This window comes from Patagioenas fasciata, chromosome 5 (genome assembly GCF_037038585.1).
Source record: "Patagioenas fasciata isolate bPatFas1 chromosome 5, bPatFas1.hap1, whole genome shotgun sequence".
Lineage (NCBI taxonomy): Eukaryota > Metazoa > Chordata > Aves > Columbiformes > Columbidae > Patagioenas > Patagioenas fasciata.
In genome coordinates this window covers 61053663-61076987 of record NC_092524.1, presented here as the reverse complement: position 1 = coordinate 61076987, position 23325 = coordinate 61053663, and the positions used below count along the sequence as shown (strand labels likewise).

The 23325-nt window shown below is 50.4% G+C and overlaps 4 protein-coding genes across 4 annotated transcripts; all 4 read left to right on the top strand.

The window, feature by feature from the left end:
• Nucleotides 1-4451: 4451 nt before the first annotated feature.
• LOC136101858 (inositol 1,4,5-trisphosphate receptor-interacting protein-like 1) lies at nucleotides 4452-5525 on the top strand. Its single transcript, XM_065838357.2, has one exon. It carries the CDS (start codon nucleotides 4467-4469, stop codon nucleotides 5523-5525), a length of 1059 nt encoding a protein of 352 aa, XP_065694429.1. The 5' UTR covers nucleotides 4452-4466.
• A 1413-nt stretch (nucleotides 5526-6938) lies between these two features.
• Nucleotides 6939-7970, top strand: LOC136102303 (inositol 1,4,5-trisphosphate receptor-interacting protein-like 1). The gene has a single exon (XM_065839282.1). It carries the CDS (start codon nucleotides 6939-6941, stop codon nucleotides 7968-7970), a length of 1032 nt encoding a protein of 343 aa, XP_065695354.1.
• A 2715-nt stretch (nucleotides 7971-10685) lies between these two features.
• Nucleotides 10686-11846, top strand: LOC136101859 (inositol 1,4,5-trisphosphate receptor-interacting protein-like 1). Its single transcript, XM_065838359.2, has one exon. The coding sequence runs from the start codon at nucleotides 10701-10703 to the stop codon at nucleotides 11757-11759; it is 1059 nt and encodes a 352-aa protein (XP_065694431.1). The 5' UTR covers nucleotides 10686-10700; the 3' UTR covers nucleotides 11760-11846.
• Nucleotides 11847-13149: 1303 nt separating this feature from the next.
• On the top strand, nucleotides 13150-15155 carry LOC136102302 (uncharacterized). Its single transcript, XM_071808622.1, has 2 exons — nucleotides 13150-13173; nucleotides 13884-15155. Exons 1-2 carry the CDS (start codon nucleotides 13150-13152, stop codon nucleotides 15153-15155), a joined length of 1296 nt encoding a protein of 431 aa, XP_071664723.1.
• Nucleotides 15156-23325: the final 8170 nt, after the last annotated feature.

Sequence of the window (23325 nt, the reverse complement as noted above, 5' to 3'; positions counted from 1 at the left end):
TGATTCAAGATCTTTGGGCAGGTCCAGGCAGTATTAGACTGGTAGCTCTGGGATGTGGTGTGTTTTCCAAGAGCCAGAGGAACAAGGAGCCAAGTCTACCACCTACCAACCTCACTGACCTCTGTGCCTTTGCTCTTCCTCAGTTTGTCCTCAAGAGCACTCTTACAATAATAGCTTGCTTCAGTGTTTGCAAAATATACTGTGTGCTAGGCACTGTGCAGCAAAGTACATATACTAATGATTTCATAGCAGGGTGCTCAGCTCTGAAAACAAAGTGTTTTGCCATACCACACGAACATGAGAAAAGGCTTAACTGAAAACCTCTTCTCAGACTGAATGTTTCAATTAAGACTGACAGTTTACATTGGAAGAATATACATCCAATTCAGGTTAAGTTGTATTTTAAACTAACTTAACTTTTTGCACTACTGTTAGAACAACAGCTCTGGTAGCAAGTTCACACATCAGCACTTTCTTCTCCCTTTAAGCACAGTTCAGGCTTTGAAGTAACAACAAATGAAAACAGGTATATTTTGTAAACAAATTCCTACATCAACTTTCAAGACTACTGTGTAAAATGATTAGAAGACTCATCATCTTCCTTACTGTAAAGAGTAACATAATTATTCTCTTCTTTTTTTCCGCAAAGATATTAGGTTGATCTATTAGGCCTATTGCAGAAAGACTTGAATTAGTCTGATTAGTCTCAGCTCCTTAAATTCAGAAACAGATGCCCCACTTTGCAAGACTGGCCATTAAAGGCTGCATTCACAAAAAAAAAAAAAAAATTGGATTACACACACTTGAGGCAATACCTACCATTTTTTAGGCCTCTCCCTCAGAGCAGATGGCCTGTACAATTAGTGACTTCAAAAAATTCTCACTACAACTCCTTCAAAGCTGAGACATGACTGCCCTCAATTCCAGAGACAAAGGTACATGCAAGCCAAACCTGTTTTCAAATGTTCTCCTCATATTAGGACTGATCACACAGGCCAGGAAACCTATTCAGACCATTTACACAGGGGTGCAAGTCAAAATACAGTACTTGCATGTTCCCTAAAGAGTCATCCATATGGTTACTAGCAGCATGGGAGAGGCAGAATAATGCTCCAGCCAGAACAAGCGAGAAAGCCAGGACTGAGACACACAAAATAGCTCGTTATCTACCCCAGAAGGCACAGCACTGCCAACACTCCTCTTTATCAACTCCTTAACAGGTGTAAAATTAGCCCTCGTTATTAAAGACAATGGAGTTACATGTATTGCCAGCAGCTGAAGAAATGTGCTAGAATTGTTTTCACCTCCAGTTAATTTGCTACCATTCAATAATGCACACAAAACCCATAAATTAGAAAACTGCTTTCTGAAGCATGGCAGTGAGTTAAGCCAGGGTGTACACATCCTTTCTAAACACAGGTGCTTTCCTGAATAAAGACCTAAGGACAAAATCCTCTTTTCATCAATAATGATGGAAGTTCAAACAAATTAAATTTACCTGAGTGTACTGTCAGGTAAAGCTGTGCCCATGTGATCTGTAAACAAAATCTGAAGCTGTAAGAAATCCTCATAAGCAAATTCATGGACAGTTTTTTCAGCTTTTCTAGCCCCACTGAACACAGATCGACCGGCTGCACAGATACCTTCCTAACTACTTACAATTCATTCCTGGAAGCAAAGAAAAGTATTATTTACTGAAAGAAGCAAAACAGTATTTCAGATGTAACTCATTATGGGAGATGACCCCAGGTTTAGGAGTAGAAGTCACTCAATCACTCAGGAGTGTGTACCTTCATTGTGTATTTTTCTGTTTTAACACCATGCTCAGCTTTGAAAGCAAAATATTTAGAATCATACTGCACATAGGAACTCCTCTGACTGCTGAGCCATTTTTATTCAGTAGTACTGTACATCTCACCACTCTCCCTCTTATCCCCAGTAACTGGGAGGAGGGTTGGCCAACATCAAACAAATCTGACCAACGGCAGAAATCTCAGTGCTAACTACATTCCCACAGGGTTTCATGAAAACTGTCAGCGAGATAGAGGAGGAAATTAACTCCACCAAGTGAAGGGTGGATGTAAGTCAGGCATCACGCAGTCCTGGTGGCAGCGACCAGGCAGCCGGCATGCAAATCTCTCTGCACTACCCACAGCACGTGCTGCCTTTGTCTGTTGGGGTTGTCCCTGGGAATGTGTCAGGAGCTCTACTCTAGTGGGAGGAGATGTGTTCATAAGTCTGTAAGAAACCACGCTTCTCTGCTTCTCCTGTCAGATACCCTGCACAGCCTGAAGTGTGAACCATGAGGCAAAGCTCTCTTGCATTAATATAGTTTATTATTGGTGTGTGTCAGGATGGTACTGGTCTAAGGGAGCAATTTGCAGAAGAGCTGATGTGATGAACTCTGCTCTCATTGACTCCGTAACCAAGGCTCCCTTAGCCATCTGGTCTCCTCCATTGACACAAGGGGAATAACTCATCCCCTCCACAACTCTGCACATTGCTTGTTGCTCTGTGGTGTGACAGGCTCAGGTGGGAAAGCAGCTTCCCCTGAACAGCACTCCCTTCTTTGTGCCTGGAGCTGGATACACAATCCCTTGCCATGTAGTGGCAGCTGGAGTCCAACTGCCTCGGACCACAGGGGTCCACAGCTTTCCAGGGTGCAGAGCTGTGTCCCCTGGGGCAGTATCAGCCTGCACGTGTTCGCCACAGCAGAAGAAGACATCAGAGGATGGAATATGATGCAGCTGAACAGGCCGTTGCAAGGAGGGTTGCAGAGAAGACGGCTTTACCACCTGGCCAGTGGAAGCCCACCCTCTTTGAGAGACTCCAGACCCCCTGGGAGCTTTACCCTGTGCAAAGATTTCAACCAATCACTTGTTTAACACACAAACACTGCATCTGTGAGCGTCTGTGTTCCAGTTTGACGGAGAACACAGTTATAAGGTCACGACAGTTCAGCTGCCCCCAAATTGTTGAGCTTTTTGCAGAGGAGCTCAGGCAGAGGGCTCTGGTTTCAGTGATTCTCTGGGCTTCGATGATTCTCAGCTTTCATGGCTTAATCCCAGGAGGCAGCTAGACATCACAGAGCTGCTCAGTCACTTTCCCCCAGTGGCAGGGTGGGGAGAATCTGAAAGCCAAAATGGGAAAAATTGTGGGTAGATCTAAGACACTTTAGTAGGTAAAGCAAGAGCTACACGTCCAAGGAAAACAAACTAAATAGTTCATTCACCACTCCTGCGGTCTGCTGATCAGACACCTCTTTTTGGTAAGTGTTCTGCCCCTCGGGGCCTTGGGTTGGAACCAGTGAGGCTGCAACTCGAACATGGTGTTCGGTTTTGGGCCCCTCACTACAGGAAAGACACTGAGGTGCCAGAGGGTGTCCAAAGAAGAGCAGAGAAGATGGTGAAGGGTCTGGAGAAAAAGTCTTCTGAGGGAATTGGGGTTATATAAATCTGGAGAACGGGAAGCTGAGTTAAGACCGTATGGTTATCTACGTCTACCTGCAAAGAGATTGTGGAGAGATGGTTGTTGGTCTCTTTTCTCAGGTAACAAAAGACAGGACAAGAGAAAACAGCCTTATGTTGCGTCAGGGCAGGATTAGACTGGATATTAGGAAAACTTTCTCCATTGAAAGGGTTCTCAACCACTGGAACCAGCTAGCCGGGGAAGTGCTTGAGGCACCATGACTGGAGCTATGTAAAAATTGTGTAGATGTTGCCGTTAGAGGCACGGTTTATTGGTGGAGTTGGCAATGTGAGATTTGCGGTTGGAGACAATAATCTTAAGGGTCTTTTCCAGCTGAAATGATTCTGTGAATCTGAGATTTCACTTGAAGCCGGCCTGGTGCGGAGTCAGGGCTTGGCCTAGATGGTCCTCGTGGGCCCCTTCAAACCAGAGATATCCTATTGTTATGAGATTGCCATTGTCAGGCAGAGGATAACAACCCAACATAAAGCACCTCACAAGCTGCAGTGAGACACTTTTAACCCTGGCCCGGCCTTCCCCGGGACACCAGGGCAGCTGCGCTGTGGGCCGAAGGGCCGCGTGGCGGGCGGACGTGTCTGTGACGCGCTCTGGCGCCTGTGACATCACAGGGGACGAGTCCCCACGGGGCGGTTATCAGGGGCGCCAGCAGCAGCGCTGCCCCAGTCCGGCCTGGGCCAGCGGTGAGTGTGCAGGCGGGGGGAGGCCGGGCTGGACGGGGCCGGGGCAGAAACGTGGCCCCCGGGGCTGGGTTCTCGCCCTGCACGGAGGGCCCGGCTGCTCGCGGGAGCACCTTGGGCAGGGCACGGAGCCGCCGCCGCCGCCTGGGCTGGCGCAGCCCTTGCTGCCTCCCAGCTGCCTCGGCCCCGCTCCTGCCTGCCCCCAGCTCCCTGCGGCCCCCGGCTCCGTTCCCCCTGCTGCCAGCTCACTCCCTCCCGCCCAGCCCCACTGAGACCCTTCTCTCTCTTCTCCTGCAGACCATGGCTCTCAAGGACATTTTCATCAACCTTTTGCAAATTCTGATCCAGAATGTGCAGTTGGTTGATTACGAACTGGATGCGGAGACGCGCGAGCGCATGAAGCAGCGCGAGGAGATGCTGAACCGGGAGATGGCTCGGTTGTGGAAAGAGATAGAGGAGAGGGACCAGGAGCTGAGGAACCAGGAGCTGAGGAACCAGCAGCAGAGCGTCTCTGCCTGGGCATCCCTGTTCCTCACTGCCTTGCAGCACTGGCAGTTCTGGGCTGTTGCTGCAGGCCTGGTGCTGCTCTTTGGGCTCTGCTGGTGGCTCAGGAAAAGAAGCCATCAGACAGCCAGCAATCAGACGGCCAGCAATCAGACAGCCAGCAGCAGCGAGGACAATTCCAGGTTGCACGTGGAGAAGAAGGAGGAAGAAGAAAATCTCAGTGTTGCACTGAATGTGGGCACAATTTCGGCCCAGCGCCTCCTGGACGTGCCAGAATCACTCACGACGGTGGTAGAGCTGGTGGATGAACTTCTCCGTACATGCCAAAAACTTTCCAGGAATGCTTTCATGCCACGACCAAAGCCTGCCATCGCAGTGGGCAATGACATGGATGGTGTGAGCCCCTGTGAGGATCACGCTGTCTACCGTCTGCTCGTGCCCCTGAAGCACCCCCGTGGGCACTCCTTCCACCTGGAGATGGACACCGTGGAGGCGATGCCGGCGAGGAAGGCCAGGCTCCGTGTGGAGCTGGAGTGCACCTGCAGGAGGGAGGACATGCTGTGCTTCCTGCACTGCTGCAAGGAGGAGCTGAGGCAAAATCAGAGTGCCAGCCTCCTAGACACCCTGTGCACTGGCAACCACCTGGACATCGAGAAAACCACCCGCTGGTTCCAGATACTGGTGAAAGCAGCCTGGGTGGTTTTGCCTCAGTCCACACGCCGGCGTCTAATAGTGCTGCCCTCCAGGCGCTCCTGCAAGCTCCGGCTGACCGACCGTTCCTCTAACACCCTCCTGATTGAGGTGATGTTTGGGGTGCAGCAAGATGGCTCGAACACCATCCTGAGCATCGAGTAGGCACAGGCCAGTGCTGGCAGCAGCAGGAGCGGCCAGAGAACTGTGGTACGGCAGAGGTGCAGTTCTTCAGGAACCGGGCCAGGCTTGAAGACGCTGAAGAGACCATTGCAAGCAGGCTTGTGACAGAGACTCTTACCAGCTGGACAGCGACCACCCACGCTCTTTGACACAGTCCGTTCCCTTCCTTCTGGGACCTTTCCTCTGTTCAAAGCTGCCAATAAATGTTGTGTTTGGGCAAACGCTTGTCTGCCTGCATCAGGATTTTTGGGAAGGTGGGCACGGGTTGCTGGCAGCTCAGCTGCCATACTGCTGCTCAGTCACTTTCCCCAGTGGCAGGGCGAAGAGAATCAGAAAGCTAAAGTGGGAAAAATTGAGGGTTGATCTAAGACAGTTTAGTAGATGAAGCAAGAGCTACACACCCAAGCAAAGTAACCAAAAGAATTAATTCTCTGCTCCCCTGGTGTGCTGCTCAGATCTGTCTTTTTGGGAAGTGTTCTGCCTCTGTGGAGCTTGGGTTGGCACCTGTGAGGCTGCACCTTGAACATTGTGCTCAGTTTTGGACCTCTCACTACAAGAAAGACCTTGAGGTGCCAGAGGGTGTCCAAGAAGAGCAGCGAAGCCGATGTAGAGCGTGGAGCACAAGGCTTCTGAGAGAACTGGGGGTCCTGGTGGACATCAGGATGACCATGAGCCAGCACTGTGCCCTTGTGGCCAGGAAGTCCCATGGCATCCTGGGGTGTATTAGAAGGGGGGTGGTTAGTAGGTCAAGAGAGGTTCTCCTTCCCCTCAACTCTGCCCTGGTGAGACCACATCTGGAATATTGTGTCCAGTTCTGGGCCCCTCAGTTCAAGAAGGACAGGGAACTGCTGGAGAGAGTCCAGCGCAGGGCCACAAAGATGATGAAGGGAGTGGAGCATCTCCCGTGTGAGGAAAGGCTGAGGGAGCTGGGTCTCTTCAGCTTGGAGGAGACTGAGCGGTGCCCTCTTTCCTATTTATAAATATGTAAAGGGTGAGTGTCAGGATGATGAAGCCAGGCTCTTCTTGGTGACAACCAATGATAAGACAAGGGGCAATGAGTACAAACTGGAACATAAGAGGTTCCACTTAAATAGGAGGAGAAACTTCTTCACAGTGAGGGTGACAGAGCACTAGAATAGGCTGCCTGGGGAGGTTGCGGAGTCTCCTTCTCTGGAGACATTCAAAACCTGCCTGGACACATTCCTGTGTAACCTGATCTAGGTTTTCCTGCTCCGGTAGGGGGATTGGACTGGATGATCTTTCAAGGTCCCTTCCAATCCCTGGCATTCTTTGATTCTGTGATTCTGTGAACTGTGGTTGTTGACCCTGCAGAATGGGAGGCTGAGGTGAGACCGTATAGTTATCTACATCTACCTGAAAGGACGTTGTGGAGAGATGGGTGTTGGTGGCTTTTCTCGGGTAACAAAAGACAGTACAAGAGAAAATACAGAAGTGGTGAACGAGGAGCTGGATGAGGAGACGCATGAGTGCATGCAGCAGTGTCAGGAGATGCTGAACCGCGAAATGAGTCAGCTGTGGCAGGAGATAGAGCAGAGGGACCAGGAGCTGAGGAACCAAGAGCAGAGCGTCTCTGCCTGGGCATCCCTGTTCCTCGCTGCCTTGCAGCACTGGCAGTTCTGGGCTGTTGCTGGAGGCCTGGTCCTGCTCTTTGGGCTCTGCTGCTGGTTCAGGAAAAGGAGCCATCAGACAGCCAGCCGCAGCAAGCGTGGCAGCTGTAGAAGCCTGGAAGAGGAAGTGGAAGAGAAGGAAGACCCCTTCTGTATGGAGAGGTTTCAGTGGGAGTACCCCTTGTGGGCACTGCCAAAAAGGGAAGAACCATGCACCATGGTGGAAGACCTGGTGAATGACCTTCTCTGTGTCTGTCGAGTCCTCTCTGGCAATGAGTTCATGCCGCGCCTGCAGCCCGCTTTCGGGCTGGGTGGCTTCCTGGAAAGCCAGAGTGCTCTTGGAGAAGACTTTGTCTACCGCCTGCTTGTGCCCCTGAAGCCGCCCCCCGGGCACTCCTTCCATCTCGAGCTGGGCACCGAAGGGGAGATGCCGCTGAGGAACTCCCGCCTGCGTGTGGAACTGGAGTGCATGTGCATAAGGGAGCGGAAGCTGGGAGACATGCTCTGCTTCATCCACCACCCCGAGGACGAGCTGAGGGGCCGTCAGGAAGCCAGCCTCCTGCAGACCCTCTGCACCGGCCCATACCTCAACATGCAGAAAACCGCCTTCTGGCTCCAGGAGCTGATGACAGCAGCCTGCGTTGCCGTGCTTCAGTCAGCCACATGCAAGCTCACGGTGCTGCCATCCCCACGCTCCTGCAAGCTCAGGATGACCAATGGCTTTGAGACATCCCTCTCCATTGAGCTGGTCTTGGCGGTGCAGCAAGACAACTCAGACACATTTGTGACCATGGAGTAGGCAGAGGTCAGTGTCGGCACCTGTGAGGTGGCTGAAGAGGCTGCTGCGGGAGACAGAAAGGAAAGGGAAAACAAGAGCAGCAGCATCATTCCCCAGACAGTCCCCTCAGCAAAGCAGCAGGTGGTGACTGCAGTGGTTGCAAAGATGACATTTACCAGGCTTTTCTGTCACTCTGTTGCGTTTCAGGTGGTGATTTCACCAGGGCCTAGACATTCCCAAATGAGAAGCACCACTGATGTGCCTCCGTGTGTTCACTGTGGCTGTGGTACGGGATGTGACCGCCCCAGACACTCCCCGGGCAGCTGGTGATGAAGAACAGAGCACGCTGAACGTGGACAAGACGCGGCTCTGTTGCCACTGGGAATTGCTCCTTCACATGTTCTCCAGAGCAAGAGCACAGGCTGGGGAGTGGGATCCAATGCAGCTGACGAGGCCATTGCAAGGAGGCTTGTGACAGAGATGGCATTGCCACCTGGACAGTGACCGCCAGCCCTCTTCAGGAGATGCCCTTCCCTCCCGGACATTACCCTGTGTAAGATCTCCAAGAAATGTTTCATTGCCAGTGAGCGTCCATGCAACGGTGTGCAGAGGAACGTGGGCACAGGGTGCTGGCAGCTCAGTAGCCCCAGAGTTGAGGAGCATTGTGCGGAAGGCCTGATGCGGTGGACTCCGCTTTCATTGACTCCGTAACCAAGGCTCCCTTAGCTGTCTGGTCTCCTCCATTGACACAAGGGGAATAACTCATCCCCTCCACAACTCTGCACATTGCTTGTTGCTCTGTGGTGTGACAGGCTCAGGTGGGAAAGCAGCTTCCCCTGAACAGCACTCCCTTCTTTGTGCCTGGAGCTGGATACACAATCCCTTGCCATGTAGTGGCAGCTGGAGTCCAACTGCCTCGGACCACAGGGGTCCACAGCTTTCCAGGGTGCAGAGCTGTGTCCCCTGGGGCAGTATCAGCCTGCACGTGTTCGCCACAGCAGAAGAAGACATCAGAGGATGGAATATGATGCAGCTGAACAGGCCGTTGCAAGGAGGGTTGCAGAGAAGACTGCTTTACCACCTGGCCAGTGGAAGCCCACCCTCTTTGAGAGACTCCAGACCCCCTGGGAGCTTTACCCTGTGCAAAGATTTCAACCAATCACTTGTTTAACACACAAACACTGCATCTGTGAGCGTCTGTGTTCCAGTTTGACGGAGAACACAGTTATAAGGTCACGACAGTTCAGCTGCCCCCAAATTGTTGAGCTTTTTGCAGAGGAGCTCAGGCAGAGGGCTCTGGTTTCAGTGATTCTCTGGGCTTCGATGATTCTCAGCTTTCATGGCTTAATCCCAGGAGGCAGCTAGACATCACAGAGCTGCTCAGTCACTTTCCCCCAGTGGCAGGGTGGGGAGAATCTGAAAGCCAAAATGGGAAAAATTGTGGGTAGATCTAAGACACTTTAGTAGGTAAAGCAAGAGCTACACGTCCAAGGAAAACAAACTAAATAGTTCATTCACCACTCCTGCGGTCTGCTGATCAGACACCTCTTTTTGGTAAGTGTTCTGCCCCTCGGGGCCTTGGGTTGGAACCAGTGAGGCTGCAACTCGAACATGGTGTTCGGTTTTGGGCCCCTCACTACAGGAAAGACACTGAGGTGCCAGAGGGTGTCCAAAGAAGAGCAGAGAAGATGGTGAAGGGTCTGGAGAAAAAGTCTTCTGAGGGAATTGGGGTTATATAAATCTGGAGAACGGGAAGCTGAGTTAAGACCGTATGGTTATCTACGTCTACCTGCAAAGAGATTGTGGAGAGATGGTTGTTGGTCTCTTTTCTCAGGTAACAAAAGACAGGACAAGAGAAAACAGCCTTATGTTGCGTCAGGGCAGGATTAGACTGGATATTAGGAAAACTTTCTCCATTGAAAGGGTTCTCAACCACTGGAACCAGCTAGCCGGGGAAGTGCTTGAGGCACCATGACTGGAGCTATGTAAAAATTGTGTAGATGTTGCCGTTAGAGGCACGGTTTATTGGTGGAGTTGGCAGTGTGAGATTTGCGGTTGGAGACAATAATCTTAAGGGTCTTTTCCAGCTGAAATGATTCTGTGAATCTGAGATTTCACTTGAAGCCGGCCTGGTGCGGAGTCAGGGCTTGGCCTAGATGGTCCTCGTGGGCCCCTTCAAACCAGAGATATCCTATTGTTATGAGATTGCCATTGTCAGGCAGAGGATAACAACCCAACATAAAGCACCTCACAAGCTGCAGTGAGACACTTTTAACCCTGGCCCGGCCTTCCCCGGCACACCAGGGCAGCTGCGCTGTGGGCCGAAGGGCCGCGTGGCGGGCGGACGTGTCTGTGACGCGCTCTGGCGCCTGTGACATCACAGGGGACGAGTCCCCACGGGGCGGTTATCAGGGGCGCCAGCAGCAGCGCTGCCCCAGTCCGGCCTGGGCCAGCGGTGAGTGTGCAGGCGGGGGGAGGCCGGGCTGGACGGGGCCGGGGCAGAAACGTGGCCCCGGGGCTGGGTTCTCGCCCTGCACGGAGGGCCCGGCTGCTCGCGGGAGCACCTTGGGCAGGGCACGGAGCCGCCACTGTCGCCTGGGCTGGCGCAGCCCTTGCTGCCTCCCAGCTGCCTCGGCCCCGCTCCTGCCTGCCCCCAGCTCCCTGCGGCCCCCGGCTCCGTTCCCCCTGCTGCCAGCTCACTCCCTCCCGCCCAGCCCCACTGAGACCCTTCTCTCTCTTCTCCTGCAGACCATGGCTCTCAAGGACATTTTCATCAACCTTTTGCAAATTCTGATCCAGAATGTGCAGTTGGTTGATTACGAACTGGATGCGGAGACGCGCGAGCGCATGAAGCAGCGCGAGGAGATGCTGAACCGGGAGATGGCTCGGTTGTGGAAAGAGATAGAGGAGAGGGACCAGGAGCTGAGGAACCAGGAGCTGAGGAACCAGCAGCAGAGCGTCTCTGCCTGGGCATCCCTGTTCCTCACTGCCTTGCAGCACTGGCAGTTCTGGGCTGTTGCTGCAGGCCTGGTGCTGCTCTTTGGGCTCTGCTGGTGGCTCAGGAAAAGAAGCCATCAGACAGCCAGCAATCAGACGGCCAGCAATCAGACAGCCAGCAGCAGCGAGGACAATTCCAGGTTGCACGTGGAGAAGAAGGAGGAAGAAGAAAATCTCAGTGTTGCACTGAATGTGGGCACAATTTCGGCCCAGCGCCTCCTGGACGTGCCAGAATCACTCACGACGGTGGTAGAGCTGGTGGATGAACTTCTCCGTACATGCCAAAAACTTTCCAGGAATGCTTTCATGCCACGACCAAAGCCTGCCATCGCAGTGGGCAATGACATGGATGGTGTGAGCCCCTGTGAGGATCACGCTGTCTACCGTCTGCTCGTGCCCCTGAAGCACCCTCGTGGGCACTCCTTCCACCTGGAGATGGACACCGTGGAGGCGATGCCGGCGAGGAAGGCCAGGCTCCGTGTGGAGCTGGAGTGCACCTGCAGGAGGGAGGACATGCTGTGCTTCCTGCACTGCTGCAAGGAGGAGCTGAGGCAAAATCAGAGTGCCAGCCTCCTAGACACCCTGTGCACTGGCAACCACCTGGACATCGAGAAAACCACCCGCTGGTTCCAGATACTGGTGAAAGCAGCCTGGGTGGTTTTGCCTCAGTCCACACGCCGGCGTCTAATAGTGCTGCCCTCCAGGCGCTCCTGCAAGCTCCGGCTGACCGACCGTTCCTCTAACACCCTCCTGATTGAGGTGATGTTTGGGGTGCAGCAAGATGGCTCGGACACCATCCTGAGCATCGAGTAGGCACAGGCCAGTGCTGGCAGCAGCAGGAGCGGCCAGAGAACTGTGGTACGGCAGAGGTGCAGTTCTTCAGGAACCGGGCCAGGCTTGAAGACGCTGAAGAGACCATTGCAAGCAGGCTTGTGACAGAGACTCTTACCAGCTGGACAGCGACCACCCACGCTCTTTGACACAGTCCGTTCCCTTCCTTCTGGGACCTTTCCTCTGTTCAAAGCTGCCAATAAATGTTGTGTTTGGGCAAACGCTGTGTCTGCCTGCATCAGGATTTTTGGGAAGGTGGGCACGGGTTGCTGGCAGCTCAGCTGCCATACTGCTGCTCAGTCACTTTCCCCAGTGGCAGGGCGAAGAGAATCAGAAAGCTAAAGTGGGAAACATTGAGGGTTGATCTAAGACAGTTCAGTAGATGAAGCAAGAGCTACACACCCAAGCAAAGCAACCAAAAGAATTAATTCTCTGCTCCCCTGGTGTGCTGCTCAGATCTGTCTTTTTGGGAAGTGTTCTGCCTCTGTGGAGCTTGGGTTGGCACCTGTGAGGCTGCACCTTGAACATTGTGCTCAGTTTTGGACCTCTCACTACAAGAAAGGCATTGAGGTGCCAGAGGGTGTCCAAGAAGAGCAGCGAAGATGGTGTAGATTGTGGAGCACAAGGCTTCTGAGAGAACTGGGGGTCAGCAGGATGACCATGAGCCAGCACTGTGCCCTTGTGGCCAGGAAGTCCCATGGCATCCTGGGGTGTATTAGAAGGGGGGTGGTTAGTAGGTCAAGAGAGGTTCTCCTTCCCCTCAACTCTGCCCTGGTGAGACCACATCTGGAATATTGTGTCCAGTTCTGGGCCCCTCAGTTCAAGAAGGACAGGGAACTGCTGGAGAGAGTCCAGCGCAGGGCCACAAAGATGATGAAGGGAGCGGAGCATCTCCCGTGTGAGGAAAGGCTGAGGGGGAGCTGGGTCTCTTCAGCTTGGAGGAGACTGAGGGTGACCTCATTCATGTTTATAAATATGTAAAGGGTAAGTGTCAGGAGGATGAAGCCAGGCTCTTCTCGATGACAACCAATGATAGGACAAGGGGCAATGGGTGCAAACTTAAAAACAGGAGGTTCCACTTAAATAGGAGGAGAAACTTTTTTACAGTGAGGGTGACAGAACACTGGAACAGGCTGCCCGGAAAGTTTGTGAAGTCTTCTTCTCTAGAGACATTCAAAACCCACTTGGATGCATTCCCCTGTTCCTGCTCCAGCAGGGGGATTGGGCTGGATGAGCTTTCAAGGTGCCTTCCAATCCCTGACATTCTGCGATTCTGTGATTCTGTGAACTGTGGTTGTTGACCCTGCAGAATGGGAGGCTGAGGTGAGACCGTATAGTTATCTACATCTACCTGAAAGGACGTTGTGGAGAGATGGGAGTTGATCGCTATTCTCAGGTAACAAAAGACAGTACAAGAGGAAATGGCCTTCGGTTGCATCAGGGCAGGATTAGATTGGATATTAGGAAAACCTTCTCCATTGAAAGGGTTCTCAACCATTGGAACAAGCTACCCAGGGAAGTGCTTGAGGCACCATGACTGGAGCTATGTAAAAAAACATGTGTAGACGTTGCAGTTAGTGCCATAGTTTAGTGGTGGGGATGGCAATGTGAGAATTGTGCTTGGAGTCAATAATCTTTGGGTTCTTTCCCAACTCCAAGGATTCTGTGAATCTGTGATTTCACTTGAAGTCGGCCTGGTGCGGAGTCAGGGCTTGGCCTAGATGGTCCTCGTGGGCCCCTTCAAACCAGAGATATTCTATGATTATGAGATTGCCATTGGCAGGCAGAGGATAACAACCCAACATAAAGCACCACACAAGGTGCTCTAAAGAACATGAACTCTGGCCCAGCCTTCCCTGGGACACCAGGGCAGCTGTGCTGTGGCCCGAAGGGCCGCGTGGCGGGCGGACGTGTCTGTGACGCGCTCTGGCGCCTGTGACATCACAGGGGACGAGTCCCCACGGGGCGGTTATCAGGGGCGCCAGCAGCAGCGCTGCCCCAGTCCGGCCTGGGCCAGCGGTGAGTGTGCAGGCGGGGGGAGGCCGGGCTGGACGGGGCCGGGGCAGAAACGTGGCCCCCGGGGCTGGGTTCTCGCCCTGCACGGAGGGCCCGGCCGCTCGCGGGAGCACCTTGGGCAGGGCACGGAGCCGCCGCCGTCGGGGCTGGCACAGCCCTTGCTGCCTCCCAGCTGCCTCGGCCCCGCTCCTGCCTGCCCCCAGCTCCCTGCGACCCCCGCCCCTGTTCTCCCCACTGCCAGCGCCCCCCCTCCTGCTCAGCCTCACTGAGACCCTTCTCTCCTTCCTCCTGCAGACCATGGCTCGTTTTGCCTTGGAACTGGTTGCTCGGATTCTGCGCTACCTGATCATGAATACACAAGTGGTCAATGAGGAGCTGGATGAGGAGACGCGCGAGCGTATGAAGCAGCGCGAGGAGATGCTGAACTGGGAGATGGCTCGGTTGTGGAAAGAGATAGAGGAGAGGGACCAGGAGCTGAGGAACCAGGAGCTGAGGAACCAGCAGCAGAGCATCTCTTCCTGGGCATCCCTTTTCCTCACTGCCTTGCAGCACTGGCAGTTCTGGGCTGTTGCTGCAGGCCTGGTGCTGCTCTTTGGGCTCTGCTGGTGGCTCAGGAAAAGGAACCATCAGACAGCCAGCAATCAGACGGCCAGCAATCAGACAGCCAGCAGCAGCGAGGACAATTCCAGATTGGACGTGGACAAGAAGAAGCAAGAAGAAAATCTCAGTATTACACTGAATGTGGGCACGATTTCGGCCCAGCGCCTCCTGGATGTGCCAGAATCACTCACGACGGTGGTAGAGCTGGTGGATGAACTTCTCCGTACATGCCAAAAACTTTCCAGGAATGCTTTCATGCCACGACCAAAGCCTGCCATCGCAGTGGGCAATGACATAGATGGTGTGAGCCCCTGTGAGGATCACGCTGTCTACCGTCTACTCGTGCCCCTGAAGCACCCCCGTGGGCACTCCTTCCACCTGGAGATGGACACCGTGGAGGCGATGCCGGCGAGGAAGGCCAGGCTCCGTGTGGAGCTGGAGTGCACCTGCAGGAGGGAGGACATGCTGTGCTTCCTGCACTGCTGCAAGGAGGAGCTGAGGCAAAATCAGAGTGCCAGCCTCCTAGACACCCTGTGCACTGGCAACCACCTGGACATCGAGAAAACCACCCGCTGGTTCCAGATACTGGTGAAAGCAGCCTGGGTGGTTTTGCCTCAGTCCACACGCCGGCGTCTAATAGTGCTGCCCTCCAGGCGCTCCTGCAAGCTCCGGCTGACCGACCATTCCTCTAACACCCTCCTGATTGAGGTGATGTTTGGGGTGCAGCAAGATGACTCGGACACCATCCTGAGCATCAAGTAGGCACAGGCCAGTGTTAGCAGCAGTCTTGTGACAGAGACTCTTACCAGCTGGACAGTGACCACTCACAGTCTTCAACACAGTTCATTCCCTTCCTTCTGGGACCTTTCCTATGTGCAAAACTGCCAATAAATGTTGTGTTTGGACCAACACTGTGTCTGTGAGTGTACCAGACCAGTACTCGCTGATGTAGCTGGAGTCAGACCAGGGTCCAGCGGGTGAAGCCATCTGGCCCATGGCTCTTCCTCCAGAGGAGACAAGGAGTGATATGGAAGAGGAAGTACAGTCTGCACTTCATCTCATCCCTAGCAGGAGGATAGCACAGAAATGCATGAGGCACTCATCAGTCTGCCCATATGTGCCGTACAGGAGCTCCAGTGGCAACAACTCCAAAGCTAGGAGGCTGACCACGTGGATGCCAAAACAAAGAAACCTCCTTCTTGTAGTCCTCAGCTTTCACTGTCCTTGGCTTTCACTCTTCTTTGGATTTTAATTTCAAGCATTTTCCAAGTTGTGAGTGACATTGTAGGATCTGTATATTTCCCTGTGTAGGACATCAGTCTGTTTATAGCAATTTTTTAAAGCAGTGTTTTCTCTTTGAAGAAAACAGTATACGACAAATTTTGTTTTTTTTCCAAACAGTAGATTAATAAGGCACCATAATAAACTCCGAACACGTAAACCAGGAAATATAGTCTGTTTCCACAATCAGTGTTTTTCTCAATAACCTACTGGGCGTTTTATAGAGAAATCCCATGCAAATGGTAGCTGTCTTGTCGGAGTTCTTTGGAGTATGGACATGAGGTGCATATGCGTTATTCCTGTAGTTGCCTAAAAAATAATCTTAAGAAACCCTACCAGTGTGAGGTTCTATCTTTTGAACTTGGACTTAGTAACTATCATGGCTTAGCTTGAACTTGGGTTTAGTAACTATCGTGGCTTAACGTGTATACCCAATAGTGTAATGAAAGTACGACACAAAACTGAGCAGTTCTCAGATACGTTTCAAATATAGGCATAGCTCAGTGAACTTCAGGCAGAAGAAATTCTGACCCAGTATATATGAAGATGACTAATAAATGTCTTTACTGTCCATATTGTTACTGCTCGTTCAATTCTAAAGATAGCCTCACTGGCCCCAACACAGCTGAGTGTGTCCTGGATGTGAACTCCATTCCCAGTTTTTTCCAACCAGGCATCTTTCTTTTCCCAACCCTTCTTACGCTGTATCCTCTCCTGGCAGAGCCCAGCTCCCATTGCACAACACCTAATGGCAAACTGCATTTACAACTGGAATACTACTAAAGGAGAGCTGGAAGAAAAGATGGAGATACCTGAGATATCACAGAGGAAATCAGAGACCAAGCAAGAGGCAATAGCAAAAAGAATATACAATCCACTACAGAACACTAACAACTGGGAAAAGAAGAAAACAGGGAAACCTGACGTTTCAAAAGTGTTTTATAAAATTACTACATCAAAGCTATGCATAGGGCTTTTGCAAATGGTTTGGTTGGTAGGAAGCTGTGCAGAAATGTGATCAAGGATATAAACGGGGGTGAGCAGCACATGCTGCCCTCGGTTTTCACCCCTTTGTGCCTGCTCAGAAAGTACAGCTTTTGCAAAGAAATGCACAGTCCAGGAACTGAAATTTTCTTCCATTATGAATGTATGCATTTTATACATTTTTACATTTTCCTCCATTTCTCTCCCCAAAAGCTGAAAGGGAAGCTTTGTTTTTCCCTCATTTCCTGTCATCAAGGTAAATGGCATGTTCACTTTGAGCAGTTTGAAAATGGCATCTGATCAGAGCCTGTCTGCAGGGTTTCAGCTGCCATGGCTGAAGGTTTTGTTGCGTACTCAGCAAAGAACATTGAGACATATTTTTAAGAACTGTTACATGCTCGATTTGGAGGGTAACACAGTAGTCTACTTTGTCCTTCCCTCTCATACCCTGTCTATTTAGGCTAAAAAAAATTGTATTTGTACAGCACTTAGCCCCATGAGATCGAAGCCTTTAGGTACAAATGTAACTCATTTAAATGGTAATTTACAACAAAATGAGTGGCACCCTTCAAAACAAGTGGCATTTTTACGTATACCTGTGCCAGGCGCTGACAAATGGAGGGTCATTGTTACAGACACAGGAAAAGGTCTCGGTGAGCCAATATTTAAAAGTCAGTTTTTCCAGTCAAAGGCCAAACTCTAAAACGCCTGCATTATTTCTCCACCGCCTGTGCCCTGGAGCACTGCACCTGCCTCCCAGAGAGCAGCACGTGAGGACTCCAAAGGTATTTCCCATTCAAGGTTAGATCAATTAAAAAGTGCTTTAAATACAATCACGTGAGCTGTGTCAGGAGCTCCACAGACCTGATGAGGTCCCTGACACTCTGAAGGGCAGAATCTAAGGCAATCCACTGACCTGGAGTAGGAGAGCCAGATAACAAGGAGGCATGAACTTGCTTTTTCACTACCCTGAGTTTGAAGGCTTTGCACTTTCTGGCCACATAATATTTCTGCAATACCAGTGATGCCAGGAGTTAAATAATGACCTGCTGCTTCTCCTGCTGAAGTCAACAACAAAGCTCCAAAACCAAATCTTTTACAAGTCAGGACAAGCTCTTTTGGCCACCTGAGGAAGAAGAGGCAGCACAGTACGCATTGTTGCCTTCCATTGCCAGACCTGATAGGAAGCTCCCAGGTAAATGCTTAAAGAAATCAATGAAGCAAAACTTTTCCAGAATGAAGCTGTACTGGCTCACACCAGGACATAGGCTGCCCACTTGGAAGACAGATCAATCACCTAGACTTGAATAAGGTCCTAATCTCTGTAGCAGGGGTGTCAAACTGTATAAATGTATACAGTCCTAAAATTACATTCGGCCCTTTGAAGGCAATTGTGAGGCTGATGTGGGCCCTGGTGAAAAGGAGTCTGACACCCTTGTTCTGTAGAATATATTGATATACAAATACAGCAAGTGAATTATGCTCCTGAATAAGTGCTGATGCATCGAAGATAGAAATGTTATTTTTATCTGCTCTAAGAGCATCTCTTCACCGTACATCGCCCAGTGAGATGTAGTCAGTGACAGCTGACTTTACCTCTCATCTGGAAGCCACAGGAATATATCCAGGAGCGACCTGTCTCAAGCTGAATGCATCAGTCAGAAGCAAAAGACATATGAAGAAGGCAAAACCAGGCCACTGTGGAAGTGTGCATTACCTCAAGTCCCTGTGTTGGCTGCTCTGAATGATTCCCCTCTTTTTGCCACCATGCTCCTGCTGTACCCTCTCAGCTTATGGGAAGCCAAACAAGTAAAGTCATGGGCTCCTGTGTAAGCTGCTGTAATGTCACTGTCGTGCCAAAGACACCCCACCATCAGACAGTGCCCCTGCAAGTCTGATAATAAATCTCTCTGAACAACTACACTGTCAACAGTTGTGTCTTATTCTGTGTATTCCACAGATTTCTGCAAGTCAGATTCTGCAGGAAGCCATGAGAGGCTACGTAAGGGAGCATCCTGAGAGGCAGTTTCTGCTTTCCGATTTGCACTTGTAATATCATTGCACACTGACAGCATCATTCTTTCCTTTCTCCCAAATACCACTGGTACGTAAAATATTTTCAGCAGGATTTTCATCTAGTGCCTCCACTGCTAAAGTAACTTACATCATCTGAAGCCCTGGAGAAAAAAAAAATCCAAGTCAACGGGATATATGCCAAAATTTGAGTGTTTTGCTGGATGCAAACCAGATTTACTTGTTTGCTTAAACAGGTGCTTAAGAGCTCTAGTGAACTGGGGCCCAAATACAGCATCATTTTTTATTTCTGTCCACTTCTGCCAGCCTGGATATCTGATACAGAGGTCATCTTATAGCTAACATTTTTGCCTTAAAACCCTGCCTATAGACACAATATAGAACAGCTGCCTGTGGAGTTATGTTCCACACATAACTTTAAAAATAAAATGCAAGTGACTGGAAAATGTGGCTTTATAACTAGCAACAGAATACAAGGGTACCTTGAAATAGAAATAAATGAAACACTTTCTGCATGCTGAGAAAAGAACAAATGATCTCCTATTTCTGTTGCATTCTTTTTTAGTATTGACGTTGCAATACTGCAGTTAAGACTGTCCTAGAAATGCATTAGCTGGAACTGGTTAGACCAGAAGCACCGTATGGAAAAAGGTATTATGCATATATTAAATGAGTTTTTGCCTACATGCCACCTGATTTCTCTACAGGGAATCTCTGTTTGTAATAACTGCATTGCAAACACTTCTATCAAAGTCCCCATAGGTGCACACAGCTTAGTACATGGTTCGCAAAAAGCACAGCTTACAGGAGCGGCTACTGACTCCTCCAACTCATTCACAAATTCTCACAAGTGGGTTGAACTCCCACCTCCTAGGAGTAGTTTTACATTTTGGACCATGACCATTGGATGGGAAAATGAAGAAGTAAGCTGGGAGGCCATGTCCAGAACGCAAGGTTCCGATCACTTTCCTAAGTCCCTGGTCACCAGATAGGAGTTCTGCTTTCTTACTTGAATTCTGGTCCAGCCCATGCTTCATCTCTTCCTGAAAGGTGCCTGATTTTATGACTGAGGTGGTGAGGACCTCTCATCTCCCTGAAAAGCTCACCTCTGGTCCTGGCTAGAGAAACCTGGTGAGAGGTGGGGTTTGAGGGAAAGGGATTTTGTGTCCAACTTCCTGAACTTTAACATTTAGGCTTAATTTATAAGAGTCCCTGTTACATTGGTTTAAAAATGTCCTGTTGCCAGAAAATAAGTGTGATGTGAGCTGCTTGGTAGACTGGGCCATCAAGGGACCTAGAAAGTTTGCCCCAGCAAGAAGGAGCTGAGGGATTTCAGGGCAAGATCTGCAACCAAGGGAGGAAGAATTCTAGTGTGAATTAGCCCTCCCAAAAGTAACTCAGGCAGTTCTCCCACAGCAGTGAGCTTCTAAGCTTCTATTTGATACTGTAACAAACCCAACAGGATCACTTCTTCAAGCGTGCAATTTAATAGCTCTCTTAAATAATTAAATCTCAATAGATAATTAATTATATAAAGCATTCAGCTCCATTTTGCAATTACCATTTGTAACCTTATATAATTAAGCTTTTGCAAAATAGGCTTGAATCATAAAGCATATATTTGTATAAATTTTAACTGGACAGAACTGCAAAAGTAGCCTAAATAAAGGAACATTACAGGCTCTGAGGTCTTGAGATATGAAAGACAATTTACTGTCCACAGCTAACAATGAAGAACAGAATTTGCATAGGGAAATGTCTGCTGTTTCATCCATCAGTGCCTCACCTTATTTTTCATCTCAGGCTTGTTTTGTGCCACAAAGCCAGGGGCTAAATACATTTAATATGCGTGCTGTTGCCATGTTGACATGGAACTAAGCAGCCTCGAAATGTCTCTTTGGGTATTTTGTGGAAAATCTAACCATAGTTAGAAATTAAGAAGGAAGTATCAAAGAATGCAAGACTGATCAGCAAGTACTACATAGTGGAGTATTTAAACAAATTATCAGATTTTTTAAAAACTGGGATGTATGATTGGTGGCTTAATTTTTATTTCAGAGGTTTCTAATATTGCCTGAGTGGGGAAGAAACAATGAAGACCTCTGAGGAGAGGACAAAGTGGCTGGCAAATAGAAGAAACAATGCTTGTGTCCATTCAAGAAGCGGTTACAGGCTATCCTCAAAAGACTGTGAGCCCAGCCCTGCTATGCCTGGGGCTCAGAGGCTACCACAGATCAACCCACCTTGCAGCAGCACCATTAAGATGGGCATCTCTAGAGGACAGTGTAATGTCACCAGCACAAACCCCAACACCCCCATGAATATATTCTCCTTCAGCTCTCTCATGTGGAGGTTTTCCCCCTTGCTAAGAAATACTCGTCCCTCCACATGCTGCTGCCTTTTTCATTTTGACTGTATTTATTTATCTGATCCTTGCTCTGGGAAAACAAAACAAAACATCACAGGCAGCCCCACTCCCTGCCTGATTTGCCTCCCCAGGTGCCCCTCCGTAATAGGTTTGAGGCCCTGGATCTTGAAGAAGAGGTAGGTGAGGAGGTGGTGCCAAGCCTGCCTACAAGATCACATAGGAAGAGGCGGTTGACTACACAACTGAAGACTACCTCTGATAAGAAAGATAGAAGGGTGATTGTAATAGGAAATTCCCTTCTGAAAGGAACAGAGGGCCCAATATGCAGGGTTGACCCTCATCTTAGGGAAGTCTGTAGTCTACCTGGAGCCTGGATCAAGGATATTGCTAGAGAGCTCCCCAGACTGGTGCAACCGACAGACTACTACCCACTGCTGGTCTTCCAGACAGATGGGGAGGAAGTTGCTTCCCGTAGTCTGAGGGGAATGAAGAATGACTTCAAGGTCTTGGGAAGGATGGTGAAAGATTCAGGGGCTCAAGTGATCTTCTCTTCACTCCTTCCCTCTTCAAGTGACGATGTGGGGTGGAATGGGAAAATTCAATCTCTAAATGGTTGGCTCCAAGACTGGTGCTACAGGCAGGGCTTTGGTTTTTTTGATAATGGCTGGTTTTATAAGACTCCAGTCCGGACAGTGTTATGCAGGAAAGGCTTATCTCGCAGAGGCAAAAGGATGCTGGGGCAGGAATTAGCTGGGCTCATTTGGAGAGCTTTAAACTAGCCTCGAAGGGGGATGGGGTTGTAGTTGGGCTTGCCCCAGAGGGGCAGCATTCTAAAACAGATGAGGACCGGGTGGCCTCCTGTGCCCCTAGGGAGAAATTGGTGTGCTCTGCTCGCTCCCTGAAATGCCTGTACACCAATGCGCGCAGCATGGGGAATAAGCAGGAGGAGTTAGAATCCTATGTTCGGTCGGGAGATTATGATCTGGTGGCAATTACAGAAACGTGGTGGGACAGTTCACATGACTGGAATGTGGTCATGGATGGCTATGCCCTTTTCAGGAAAGACAGGCCAGCCAGGCGTGGTGGTGGAGTTGCTCTCTATGTGAGAGAGCAACTGCAATGTACTAAATTCTGCCCAGGAGCAGATGAGGAACGAGTTGAGAGTGTATGGGTCAGGATCAAGGGACAGGCTGGTAGGGGTGATACTGTTGTAGGTGTCTATTACAGGCCACCAGATCAGACTGAGGAAGTTGATGAGGCCTTCTATGCGCAGCTGAGAGTGGCCTCACAGTCACAGGCCCTGGTTGTTGTGGGTGATTTTAACTTCCCTGATGTTTGCTGGAAGGACCATTCAGCCAGCCAGCCACAGTCCAGGAGGTTCCTCCAGTGCATTGATGATAACTTCCTCATGCAGATGGTGGAGGAGCCGACCAGGAGAGGTGCACTGCTGGATCTCATCCTCACTAACAAAGAGGGTCTGGTTGAAGCAGTAAAGGTTGAGGGCTGCCTGGGTTGCAGTGACCACGAGATGGTGGAGTTCAGCATCTCGTGTGGCAGGAACAGAATAGCAAGTAGAATTGCAACCCTGGACTTTGGCAGGGCTAATTTCGGCCTTTTCAAGCAACTGCTGAGGGAAACCCCATGGGCAAGACTGCTTGAAGGAAAAGGGGCCCAAGAGAGCTGGATTGCATTCAGAGATTGCTTCTTCCATGCTCAGGATCAGAGCATCCCCACACGTAGGAAGTCGAGGAAGGGAGCCAGAAGGCCTGCGTGGTTGAATAGGGATCTGTTGGGTATGCTCAAGCAGAAGAGGCGAGTTTACAGGTCATGGAAGCAGGGACTGGCCACTTGGGAGGAATATAAGGCTGCTGTTAGAGGGTGCAGGAAGGCAGCTAGGGTAGCCAAGGCCTCCTTAGAATTACAGCTGGCGAGAGGGGTCAAGGACAGCAAGAAGAACTTTTTCAAATACATAGCAGATAAAACTAATACCAGAGGCAATGTAGGCCCACTGATGAATGAGGTGGGTGCCCTGTTGGCAGAAGACACAGAGAAGGCAGAATTGCTGAATGCCGCCTTTGTCTCTGTCTACTCCGCTGGAGGATGTCCTGGGGAACCCTGTACCCCTGAGACCCCGGATGAAGCCAGGTTAATGGAGGAGTTTGCTTTAGTCGATGAGGACTGGGTTAGGGAACAATTAAGTAGTCTGGACGTCCATAAATCCATGGGTCCAGATGGGATGCATCCGCGGGTGCTGAGGGAGCTGGC